Source organism: Phascolarctos cinereus, unplaced genomic scaffold (assembly GCF_003287225.1).
Source record: "Phascolarctos cinereus isolate Bilbo 61053 unplaced genomic scaffold, phaCin_HiC Scaffold_1;HRSCAF=81, whole genome shotgun sequence".
Lineage (NCBI taxonomy): Eukaryota > Metazoa > Chordata > Mammalia > Diprotodontia > Phascolarctidae > Phascolarctos > Phascolarctos cinereus.
The window spans coordinates 83,279,523-83,291,769 of NW_027555514.1; the positions used below are offsets into that span (position 1 = coordinate 83,279,523).

General features: G+C 38.4%; 1 protein-coding gene across 1 annotated transcript in view; it reads left to right on the plus strand.

Annotated features, from left to right (window-relative positions):
• The window catches only part of PTPRN2 (protein tyrosine phosphatase receptor type N2), a gene marked incomplete at its 5' end in the record, with an annotated part of 1,499,790 nt that overhangs the window by 1,346,633 nt on the left and 140,910 nt on the right, over positions 1 to 12,247 (plus strand). The window contains one exon of the mRNA XM_078149736.1: positions 7,565 to 7,759. Coding sequence (XP_078005862.1) covers positions 7,565 to 7,759 — 195 coding nt within the window. The remainder of the gene's footprint in view (positions 1 to 7,564; positions 7,760 to 12,247) is intronic.

A 12,247-nucleotide genomic window follows, 5' to 3' on the forward strand; every position in this document is an offset into this window, starting at 1 on the left:
TCTATCCACTACACCACCTAGCTGCCCCTATAGTAACTCTTTATGTAGTAACTGGCATACAGTAACTTTAGTATGTGGTTCTGAAACCAATGTTTCAGAGACTTTGGCATTTGGGGAAAAAATTTGGAACTCTTTTTCATTTTTTATCTGAACATATTTTTCTCATAATGATGACTTAAGATGTTCATGCCTATATATGTGTATGGGGGTAGGAGGTCTTGTGTGAACTAAGAGGCTTGGAAATGTTACCAGAATACTGACCCTTGCAGAAATGGACTTGTTTGCCTCGACAGCAAGAGAGGTTAGTCATTATGCTACAGTACATGTATAACCTGTTGGTGGTCTGGCTGAATATCACAATATCTGTGTGATCTAGAACAAACTGTGCATTATGGTTCTGTATATTTGCAGAGCATGGAATCATCCATTTAGAGCTGAAACAAGCCTCAGAACTTTGAGAAGAAGCCTCAGATCATCCCTTCATTTTATAGATGAGGAAACTGAGGCCCAGAGAAATAAAGGGATTGCCTTTTACTTTCATCTTTATGTTTCAGTTCATTACTGAATCATGTCAGGCATCCCACGGAGAGGCCTGCTACAGGGCTTCCATACTCCCCTAGCTTTAAGAAGGATCGTTGGCTGTGTTATGATGTATAAGTAAGCCTTCATTACCCCACCAGCTCAGCACACTAGGACACCAGCCGGACTCCCTTTGTTAAGCACTACTCACTGAAGCCAAAGAGGAAGCTATGGTAGCTGAAACCCCAAAACACAGAAGCAAAGAAAAGTTTATAGTTTTTCTCTTTCCCCTTCACTCCTATTGTGAACACAGGCCCCATCCAATTCCCCTCTGGCACCATCTACCCTCCTATAGCATAGAATGATTTTCAGTAATGTTATACCAAGTTATAAGGAAAGGGGTCCGATAGGTATAGGGTAATCTTTTCTTGCCATCAGATAGCAAACTTTAAAACTCTTGTTATTTCTGCTGAATAAGTCCAAATCTGAAATTACTAATTTTTTTTACTAATTTTTTTTTGCTTGTTTATTAAACACTCACCATGTGTCAGGCACTGTACTGAGGGCCAAGGACAAAAAAAAATGGAGGGGGACCAATAATAGTCACTGCCTTCAAGGAGCTTACATTCTAATGGGGTATATAAACTTAAAAATAACTAGGTATGTGCAAAATATGTAAATGCAAAGGGTATTTTGATTGCTCCAAATTTGTGCCGCTGTGTAGTTAATATTCTTTGGGGAACTGCACACCCCCACCTAACCTCAATTTCAGGGTATTCATAGTCCCAATATGGGATATTTTGTTGATTATTGCTTTTCTTGCTCCCTGCGAAGAGTACAAATTAAGAAAGTTTCAAAATATAATTGGGCTGATCTCAGGGTTCCTTCACAGCATGCCTATATTGTTAAGTTTATTTATCAATTATCTAATGCTTAAATAAAAAGATCTCCATAGATGACCATAACTCTGTGCTTTAAACTCACTTAACTGGGCATTATTTATAAAATATTTATCATGGCTATAGTATTTGTGTGTGTGTCATGCTGATATTAGTTTTCTATAATATACTGCATGTGCCCTCTACATAAGTTTGATAATAAATGTAGGGCAATAAAAACAGAGGAAGTGCCTCAGTCTGGTAGCAATTCCCATGTAATGGGGAATAATGTCGTAAACTTCAAATTACATTTTAAATAAATGTTTATGCCCAACCCATCCATTAGATCATAGCCTAAAGGGTCAGCCAGATCATACTTTCATTTATCACTGTGTGTGCTGCAATTGCTTTTTTTTTTTTTAAGGTATAGATGATACTTTTAGAATGAGGAATGACAAATATACGCAGACTGTATACAAAGATAGTGCCATAATGAGATAGTAGGCAATGCCCTTTGCAGTGTTACAAAGAAAAAAAAAAGAGGCTTCTATTCAGAAACTGTCTCTCCTGCCAGAGAAGAACAGGAATTTGGTCAATGGTTGGGTGTTCAATCTGGATAAAGTGCTATCAAAATGTATTCACAGAATCATAAAGCTTGAAAGGACTTTGAGAGACCATTAAGTCTGTCTCCTTGACCCTGGTAAGACCACTGGCAACTAAACATTCCAGAGGTCTCCAATTTTTATCTCTAATCCCTTAAACACCAGCTGTGCTGTGATGGAAAAAAAAAAACCACCACCATGTGTTGGGAACCCAAAGATCTGGCTTTGTGTTCTGGCTCTGCTACATAACAGTCATGTGACACTGAGCAGGTCAATTTCTCTCTCTGAACCTTAGTTTCTTTATTTGCAAAATGGCAACAGATAATAGTACTCAGACCCTACATATCTCCCAAGGTTGTTGCAAAGATCAACTGGAATACTGACTATAAAGTATTAAGTTATAAAGCATAGTATAAGTGTTACTTATTATTTATCATGTTCTATCCTCTTTTATTTTGAAATAAAAGTCCTGAAAGTTTAGAGAAATTGGGCCTATTAAAAATGACTTTACTCACTACAAATTAGAAACTCATTACTTAGAGAACTTCTGAAGAAGAGTATATAATGTTATTTCTTGGAAGCTTTGGGGGCATTCAAATATGGAAACTCCTTTTCAATGCTGCCTCTTTATTTAACATGTGATTCTCCCTATGATTACAAAATGTCCTCTGGGTATGGAAATGGGAGGAAATGGAAAGTGGGGAAGTTCGGTTTTATATGTAGCAGAACTGACACGAGAGTTTCCCAGGGAGGAGTTACAGAGATGTGCACTTGGAAAGTACATAGTGGTAAAAGCTGTATATTTAGTGCTTGGCAGAAATATATGTGGATGAATGATAGGGTCAGGACAACCCACCACAGCTCATTGATTTTTATCCCCATAGGTAGTGGCACTTGTATGTCTAAGTCCCTGCTGGGATATTTTGAATCAACTGAATCTAGGGTCAGATATAGTTCTTAGTTAAATAGTTACAGCATTGAGGTATGCATTACTAAGGGTGAAACTGAGAGACATAAAAAGCTATGCTATGCTTCAGACCAAGAATTATGTACATGATATCCCCAATAAATGCCATTATTCTAACAAGTAATTATTTTTTTAAATCTTAGAATATTTTCCTGGATTTCTTAGCCAATCCCATCTTTACTGTCTTTTGTAGCGTAATAGAGAGTGGTAGACTTGACGTCAATAACAGCTGAGTTTGAATCTCATCTCAGATATTTGCAATATCTGTGTTTTTTGCTAAGTTATTTAATGTTTTTTGAGTCTGTTTTCTCATCTTTAAAGTGGAGATAATAATAATAATAATACCTACCACACAACATTATTATTATAAGGATCAAAAGAGATAATATATGTAAAGAGCTTTGAAAAGCTCATGTAGGAGGTAGTACTGGAGCTGAACTTTGGAAGGAGGTAGGAATTCCAAGAAGCAGATGGGAGGAGAGAGAACTTTCCAGGAAGTGGGGACAGCCTAAGCAAAGGGATAGACACAGGGAAATGGAATACGTTGTAGGGGGAACCACAGATAGGCTAATTTGACTGGAACATAGAGTGCTTTGAGGGGAAGGGATTTGAAATTAGTCTGAAAAAGGCAGATTGGAGCTAGATTATGGAGGGTTTTATATGCTCTTTAAATGTCAGATTAAGATCTGGAGTTTAAATTGTCTTGCCCAACCTTAATGTCATGATTTCTAATTCAGAATTCTTTCTAAATCGTAGCCATGGTAGAATAGTGTCATGGCAGAAGAGCCCAGGATTTCACTGGACAACTGTAGTCAAGCACATTGCAGCAAGATTGACTTTTAGTATCTGCAGAGAAACACACATTAAAGCCCTGTCATGTTTTTCATTGATGACTGGAAAGCAACTCCAATGGTTAGACCACTCTGAGCTGAAGGCACCCTCATTGGAACTGAAATGAGAATCCTCTAAGGTCAAAATGGCAAACGATTCTGCAAGCCGTAATTGGAGGCAGGTTATACAGGTCATCCATCTTAAAGGGATTGTGCATCTTAAATATTCCCCTTCATCTGGTACACAGAAACATTAGCAGGATGGTTTTCATATATGAAGGATGATATGAATACATAACACACACACATAAATGTATATACACATACATATACGTGTATGTCTACACACAAATACATGCATATATGTGTGTGTATGTTTCTGTGGTATATACACACGCGCGCGCACACACACACACACACACACACACACACACACACACACACGTGCACACACACACACGTATAATTCAAGGATAGGGTGTTTGATGCCCCAGAAGGAAATTCATAAAGGCAACAAAATTCTAACAAAACACCCTTAGCAATTTGTTTCTAGTTCCTGGTGTGTTTTAAGGGATTCACCACCCATGCTTTTTCCCTCAGTCCTTCTGATTATGAAACCCTACTGATTCCAGCTCCTAGCTGTTATCACCACTAGCTAACTTCTGGTTAATGAAGCAAATGCTACATTTAATGGGTAGATGCTTTTTTGTATCCAGTCAATATTTTCCTCCCATGTTTAATTTTCTTCTTCCTTCTTTCCCTTCTTCCCTCCCTTTTTTCCCTTCTTCTTCCTACCCTCCTTCCTTCCTTCTCTCACTCCCTCCTTCCTTCTTTCCCCTTCCCTCCCCCCTTCCTTTCCTACTTCCTTTCTTGTCTCCTTCCTTCTCTTTCTTCTTTCCTCCCCCTTCCTTTTCCCTCTCGTTCTCTCCCTCCTTCCTTGCCTCCCTGCTTCATTCCTTTCCTTCCTTTTTTCCTTCCTCCCTCTCTTCCTTCCTTATTTCTTCCCTTCCCTCCTCCCTCCTTACAATGGCATAATAGAATGAATCAAAATTATAGAATCATATATTTAGAGTTGAAAGGAGTCTTAAAGTCATTTATTCCAGTCCCCTTATTTTACTGATGATTAAACTGTGCCCTAGAGCCACTAACTCCAAATAAAGCCATCTTTTCTAGTCAGAGACCTGCTACTCTAGTAACTAGCTTTACTACTAGTTTGCTGTGTGACCTTGGTCAAGTCACTTTAGCCCTTGGACAGTTTCTTCATCTGTAAAATAAGAGGTTATACTAGATGGTCTCTGAGATTTTCTCATCCTGAGACTTAAAAGGAAATTATATCTGCACAAGTAATATAGTTGTTATTCAGTTATTTTTCAGTCATGTCCAATTCTTTGTGACCCCATTTGGGGTTTTCTTGGCAAAGAAACTGGAGTGGTTTGCCATTCAGTTCTCCAGCTCATTTTATAGATGAGGAAACTGAGGCAAACAGAGTTAAGTGACTTGCCTAGGGTCACGCAGCTGTCTGTGGCCAGATTTGAACTTACAAAGATGAGTCTTCTTAACTTCAGGCCAGGTGTTCTATCCACTGTGCTACCTAGCTCTGTTGCAATTCTCCTACATCACCTGCAGATTCACAAGACAGATGCTGATTGAAAATGAGATTTTTAAAAAATAGATAAAACTCATGAAACTCAACCCCTTTTACCTTATTAGCAGCTCATTTTTTTTAATATGTCCTGTGATTTCTTACCTGCTTCTGTGGCCACTTTTCTTTATTATCTGGTGATGATAGTAAGCACTTGTTGGACTTGGTGCATTTCTAGGTTGGATGTATGAAACTACAGGCATTGTAGACCCCTTTACTTGGGCTCCCCCCTACCCCTACCCCATTCATATAGCATTCCATGTGATCTGAAATAAATGAGATGAGATACTTGGGCAGGTTGCTACTGTCATTCAGTTCTACCTTATTAAAATTATCAACCAGTTTTGTCAGATTCGTGGAGAACTTGTACGTGTCAAATTGGAAATAAAGTCGTCATCTTTAAACGATCTGGAAGGCAATAAGCACTTGAAAATATATGGGTAAAATGAAAGTGCTAGGCAGTCGTAGCTTGGGTTTCATCTGATTTTCTCTTTCTTTTGCCCTTTTATTAAAGATCTTTTCTCTCACAGCAAGATTTTCTTTTTTTTTTAAGTTCACCTATTTCCGTCTTTTATCCTCCTACTTCCCTGAGCCCACAATAATCTCCACTGCCACCAGTTGCTTTAACTGGAGGACTCAGAATTCATGTAGGATCCAAGCAACAGAAGGAGAGAGGCCCCTTCGCAAAGAACCAGGGTAAAGAAGTGCTTACTAATGAACAGGCAGAGAAGGGAAATTCAGCAGCATATGGATATCTCACACAGAGAGCTGTGCCTGAAGAGAAGATTTCTCTAAAATGTCAGCTGGCATTACAAAGGTCTTTAATGGCAGGGAGAGGGAGAAGGGAAATGTGGAAATGTTTTGTGATCTCTGGCTGTTGCCTTGGGGTGCTGAGACATCTTTTGATAGACGTCTCAGGTCAGATTCAGGTTGGTGGTATGACCTCCCGTTGGATGCCAGGTTCCACTGCCACCAAGATTAGAAAGGAGAAGGGGAGCATGGATGAATCAGTTCTTGAAACACTTTCCTTTTGAATGATTGCTTTTTTAAATAATCTTTTCAAATTGTTTTTTTTTTAAAGTTTTCCTTTATTTGCTGATCATTGGGTTACGATTGTTTGCACAGGACAAAAGAAGCATGTTTACCCTATCTTAATAACAGCAACAATAGCTGGCATGTACATGAGTGCTTTAAGGTCTACAAAGCACTTTACAAATATTAACTTGGTTCATCCTCACAACAGCACTATGGAGTAGATGCTGTTATTTTCCCCATTTTGCAGATGAGAAAACTGAGGCAGAGGAAGGTTAAGTGGCTTGCTGGGGTGGGGGTGGGGGAGTGGCACACAGCTGGTCTCTGAGGCAGGATTTTAAACTTGGGTCTTCTTGATTCTAAATGGAATACTGTAGCCACTGTGTCATTTTGAGTACTTGAGATATGATCATTTGTTAGCCAGAGGCAAACAGCTTTCCAGAACCCCTCTTAAAGATAAGTAATCAGTAGCTAATATGTCCAAAAGATGCATACTGATAAGTCGTACTGTGCTATGGAGCCATTTTAGAATCATTTGTGGATATAAGACTTGTATCAAGCATGCTTGAAGTAAAAAAAACCCTCCCTTTGATACAAGTAGTGAGTGGCAAAGCCGGTTAAACTCGGGACTTCTGACATTTCTGTTCTCCTCTCCTGCCATGTTTCTTCATTGGTAAAATTATCATGTTTACTAGGTGATCACTAAGGTTCCCCCCACCCCAGCTCTAAATCTAGGCTGCCATGTAATCGAGGATTCATTAGACAATTAGATCAAGATTTTTAAAACCTAGAAACTTAATGTATCTGACTGCTTGCTTAGACATTTCACCATTATCTTATGCAGTTACTGTTCTGTTTTTTCTTTGTGGTGCCATTGAATTGCTCCTATTTGTCACTTACTGTTTTGGGGGAGAGAGTTTAGAGTTCGTTTTTCCCTTTATCTTTTTTTTAGTCTATCACAAATCTCTTTTGTTTTGGGCTTTTGGACCATATAAAATGTTCCCCTTTTTTGTTCACTATATCCAATCTTTTGTATTGTTCTTTTAATGAGAAAAAATATATAGCATCTATTCTTCTCTCTTCTTACGTTCTAGGAGCTATGCCGTCAGCGCATGGCTGTCAAGACATCTGATCGCCCAGAGCCACTGCATACTTCCCGTATCAATAGTGTTTCATCACAGTTCAGTGATGGGCCCATCCCTAGTCCTTCTGCACGGAGCAGCACTTCTTCCTGGTCTGAAGAACCAGTCCAATCCAACATGGACATTTCCACCGGTCACATGATCTTGGTAAGGATGTCATTCTGTTATGTCCATTGACCGTGATTCTTTGGAAAGTCTTTGAGTCTTCCTTTCCACTGTGGAAAGGATAATAATAATAACTAACATTTACATAGCACTCTCTATGTACCAGGCTGTGTGCTAAGTGCTTTATAATTAGTATCTCATTAGGTCCTCACAACAACCCTATTGTTATCCTCATTTTACAGATGAGGAAACTGAGGCAAACAGAGGTTGGGTAGCTTGCCAAAGGTCACATAGCTAGTAGGCCAGATTTGAACTCAGGTCTTCCTGACTCCAGACTGGGAAGAAATTATAACCTTCTAATAAAATAAAGTGATTTTTGGGAGGCAGGAGGGAGACAAGTGGAGAAAGAGAATATTTCAGTTCATCGCCATGTGTGTTTCCACTGTAATGCCTCTCAAACTGCCCCAGCAGCATTTTTGCGTTTTAATAAACAGAGCTGGCCTGATTGATGATGGAACGAGACCATCTTAGAAGGCTGATGAGCAGCCTATGAAGATTGTCAATGTCAGGGGTCTTTCTGCCTGTTGTCCTCCTTATTTAAATGAATATGAATATGCATTTACAACTGAGATTTTTTTCCCCTTCTTTGGCACAGAGAATTCAGCTCCCACATACTTACTGACAAGTAAGTTTCTTTTATTGGGTATTTTGTTTTTAACCCTGATAATACATTAGAGCTTATTCTATGTGATGCTTTTGTTTTTAAGCTCTCTGACTAATAAGCAGCACTTGTTTTCTTCTCCTTCAATTCCCAACTCACCAAGAATCATTTGGGTAAATGAATGTCAGTCATAGGCTTCTCATAATTAAAAGTGAGACTGGGGAGAGTTGTGCAGTTTTAAGGCCCCTCCCTCTTTGTGCTAATGCTTTCCAGAATGTGGTTAGTACAAAACACTTTCCATTGTGATGAAAGTTCAGCTCGTCTTTCTCAGACACATGTCTTTGCTGATTTCTGTCTTCCCAAGATGACTTTTGTTATTGAGACAGCCATATAAAAATACCTATGGATTGTTGCTTGATGCAAAATTAATTTCTAAGTTTATTAGGAGAGCTGTTCACAATTCAGCATATCTCACTGGCTGTCTCCAGTATATAGGAGAGCAATATATTCCTGAATTTTCCAGCTGGTGGAAGTTTTCCCATTTGTTGATTTTTAAAATATAGCACAAAACCATCTCATTAAGTTCTTTTTTGTGTCAGAGACTTCCTCTTCCTGAGATTGGCAGGGAGACAGAGAACTTTATTTTACTGTTTCATTGATATGTCTTCTTACTCAGAGAGCTGAAAGAAAAATTTTTCCATTATATAAGTTAATTTCTAGAATCTCTAAATAGATCCCATCAAGTTAACTTGTGCTTGTATGTATTTTAGAAAGATTCTTTAGCAGTGTAACGGATAACAAAAGAACAATTTAGACTGGTAGAAAAGAACCTCAGCCAACTGAAGAACTAAATTTTTTCTCCAAGTAGAACTCTGTTGTTCTTCAGTTGTATGACCCCATTTTGGGTTTCCTTGTCAAAGATACTGGAGTGATTTGCCATTTCCTTCTCCAAATTATTTTAAAGATGAAGAAACTGAGACGAACAGAGTTAGGTCACTTGCCCAAGGTCACACACCTAGTAAGTGTCTAAGGCCAGATTTGAACTCAGGAAGGTGAGTCTTCCTGACTTCAAGCCCAGTGTTCTATCCACTATGCAAACTAGTTGCCTGAGTAGAACTACACCGTAATGACTTCCCCAGCCCTGCTATGTGTCGGATTCTGCCATAATTAAGAACTATGGTAATTAGCAACACCCACTCAGGGTAGTTTTCTACAAAGTATCTTACTCCATCTGACATTAAGGTTGGGTCAACATGCACAGAAACCAAATGGCTCTAGACATTTTCTAACTATAAGTTTTGAGAAAATTGGTGAATCTCTTATATAATAGTATAGTTAGAAGTGAGCTGAAAAATCCATAGCTGTTTGTTGGACTGTGGGTTACTGTTTTCTATGAAAATCAGAATGATTCTACTCCTAGAGACTGGTCACTAAATGTCATCATCATCATTATCATCATCTAACATTTAAGTTAGGTTTTCATTAATTAGTTAATTAGTAGGGTTTTCAAAATACTTTATACCTATTATCTCATTTGATCCTCACAATAACCCTAGGAGGAAAGTGTTAATATCCCCACTTTTACAAATGAGGACTCTGAGGCCAAAAGAGGTTAAGTGACACTCCCATGATCATTGAATGAATATCTGAGGCAAAATTCAAACTCAAGAGTTCCAACCCCTTAGCCACTATGATCCTTACTCTCTCATTTCTTGTACTTACATATCCACCAAATTTCCCACCTCACGACAAATACGTTCCCCTCGAGACAAAGAAAGACCCCAGTGATTCCAGGATATTTCACAAAATAACAGAATTTCCCAGTTGGAAGGGACCTCAGTGGCCATCTGTTCCAATGCATACCTTCAAAAGAATCTCTTCTACAAAGTGCCCAACAAGCGGTCAGCCAGGACTTGCTTGAGGCTTCAAGTGAGGGGAGCCCACTACCTCCTGAAGTGACCTATTCCATTCTGAGATGGCCCTAATTGTTAGTCAGTTTTACCATATATCAAGCTTAAGATGGCCTCTTTGTCCTCATTCTGGCTTGAAGGACCAAACAAGAAGAATCTAATCCTTCTTCCATGTAACAACCTTTAAAATGTTTGAATGCAGCTGCAATGTTCTACATTAAATCTCTTCTACAGGCTGAACATTCTCCAGTTCCTTTAACTGCACTTCTTAGGTATGAACTGTCCTTGATGAGAGGGAGTGTTAAATATATAACCTTCCACAATGCCTTAGGTATGTGAGGCAGGATCGTTAGCCTTTAATTAGGATTAATTTCCATGTTGAATCAGAGACTGGAGTCAGGATTAGATTTAGTTTTCTTTCTCCACCCCACGCCTCAAATCTGAACCTGTCATTTTTCAGAAAAGGGAACTCCCATTGTGTAAACTTCTTTCCACTGGTTGAGTTCAACAAGTCTTGGAGAATTGCCTGATACGTGAAGAGGTTATGTGACTTGCCCCACGATCAAACAGCTAAGTATTTGTCAAATGCAAGATTTGAACCTGTATCTTCCTGACATCAATGATGGCCCCCTTCCCATCATGCCCCAGTGCCTGTTTCATTTTTTAATGAGGCTCAGTTTTTGAGTCTCTTTCTCCAGCACAATGTCTTTCTGTTTAGTTGACCCATGGTATAGGACCCCTTGTAGAATAAACTTCTCTCTCCAATGGCAGTGTTCCTTCTATTATGGAAATGATGGGATTATTCTACAAATGTTCCTCAAGTTTGATGTCTTTGAAGCTTCTGTTAATTCCCTACTTCTAACTCAAAGGGCTCAAGTCCTAATTTTTTTTTCCCAGCATAGAGAAAGATATTGTTTTATATGGCACACTCTAGGTAGGGTCCTTTTTCTTTTTGTCGCTTAAGATTTGATTTGGCATCTAGAAAAAATGATAGTACCCAATTTTATATTCTGCATATTTCTGAGCACTAATTTCCTTTTTAACAAGTTATTATCTAGCATTTCTACAGCATTTTATGGAGTGCTTCCCATTAATTTTTATTAGCTAATTTTTACAAGATCTCACTGAAAGTGGACATTTTAAGGTTGAAGATATTTCTGACCTAAACAGGTATATGGAATTTTATGTATAAAAGATTGGCCAACACAGTAAATAAGAAATACTAAAACCTTTCATCAAATAAATTGTCTGAACATATAATTTCACATTTGACTCTAAATTCATGCTATTGATAATTTTAATGATAGATGACATTGATTTAGCACTTTAAGTTTGCAAATGCCTTTACATATACTATCTCAATTTGATCCTCTCTACAGTCCTATGAGGAAGATACCATTACCCCAGTTTTGCAGGTAGTAAAGCTGAGCTTCAAAAAAGGTAAACAAGCCAGCGGTATAAAATTAATTAATTAAGAAATATGCCTGAGTTACTTGGAAGGCATTTTAGTGTTATAGGATGTGTAACTGGAAGGATCCATAGAGATCACTTCAGCCAGGGGTTCTTAATCTTTTTGTGTCCTGGACCCCTTTGGCCATTTGGTGGAGCCTATGGAGTCTCCTCAGAATAATGTTCTTAAATTCACAAAATACATAGAATTACAAAGAAAACCAATTATATTGAAATAGTCATGAATTTTTCAGGAATTCATGGATTCTAGATTAAGAATCTAGACCAGCCCTCTCATTTTTTAGTTAAAAGGGAGGCCAATAAAGGTCAACAGTACCAACAGCATCATAGCTACAATTATATAGCACCTACTGTGTGCCAGGCAGAATGTTCAGTGCTTTACAAATATTATTTCATTTGATCTTCACAACAACCCTGGAACAATGATGATGATGATGATGATGATGATGATGATGATGATGATGATGATGAAGAAGAAAATGGCTAACA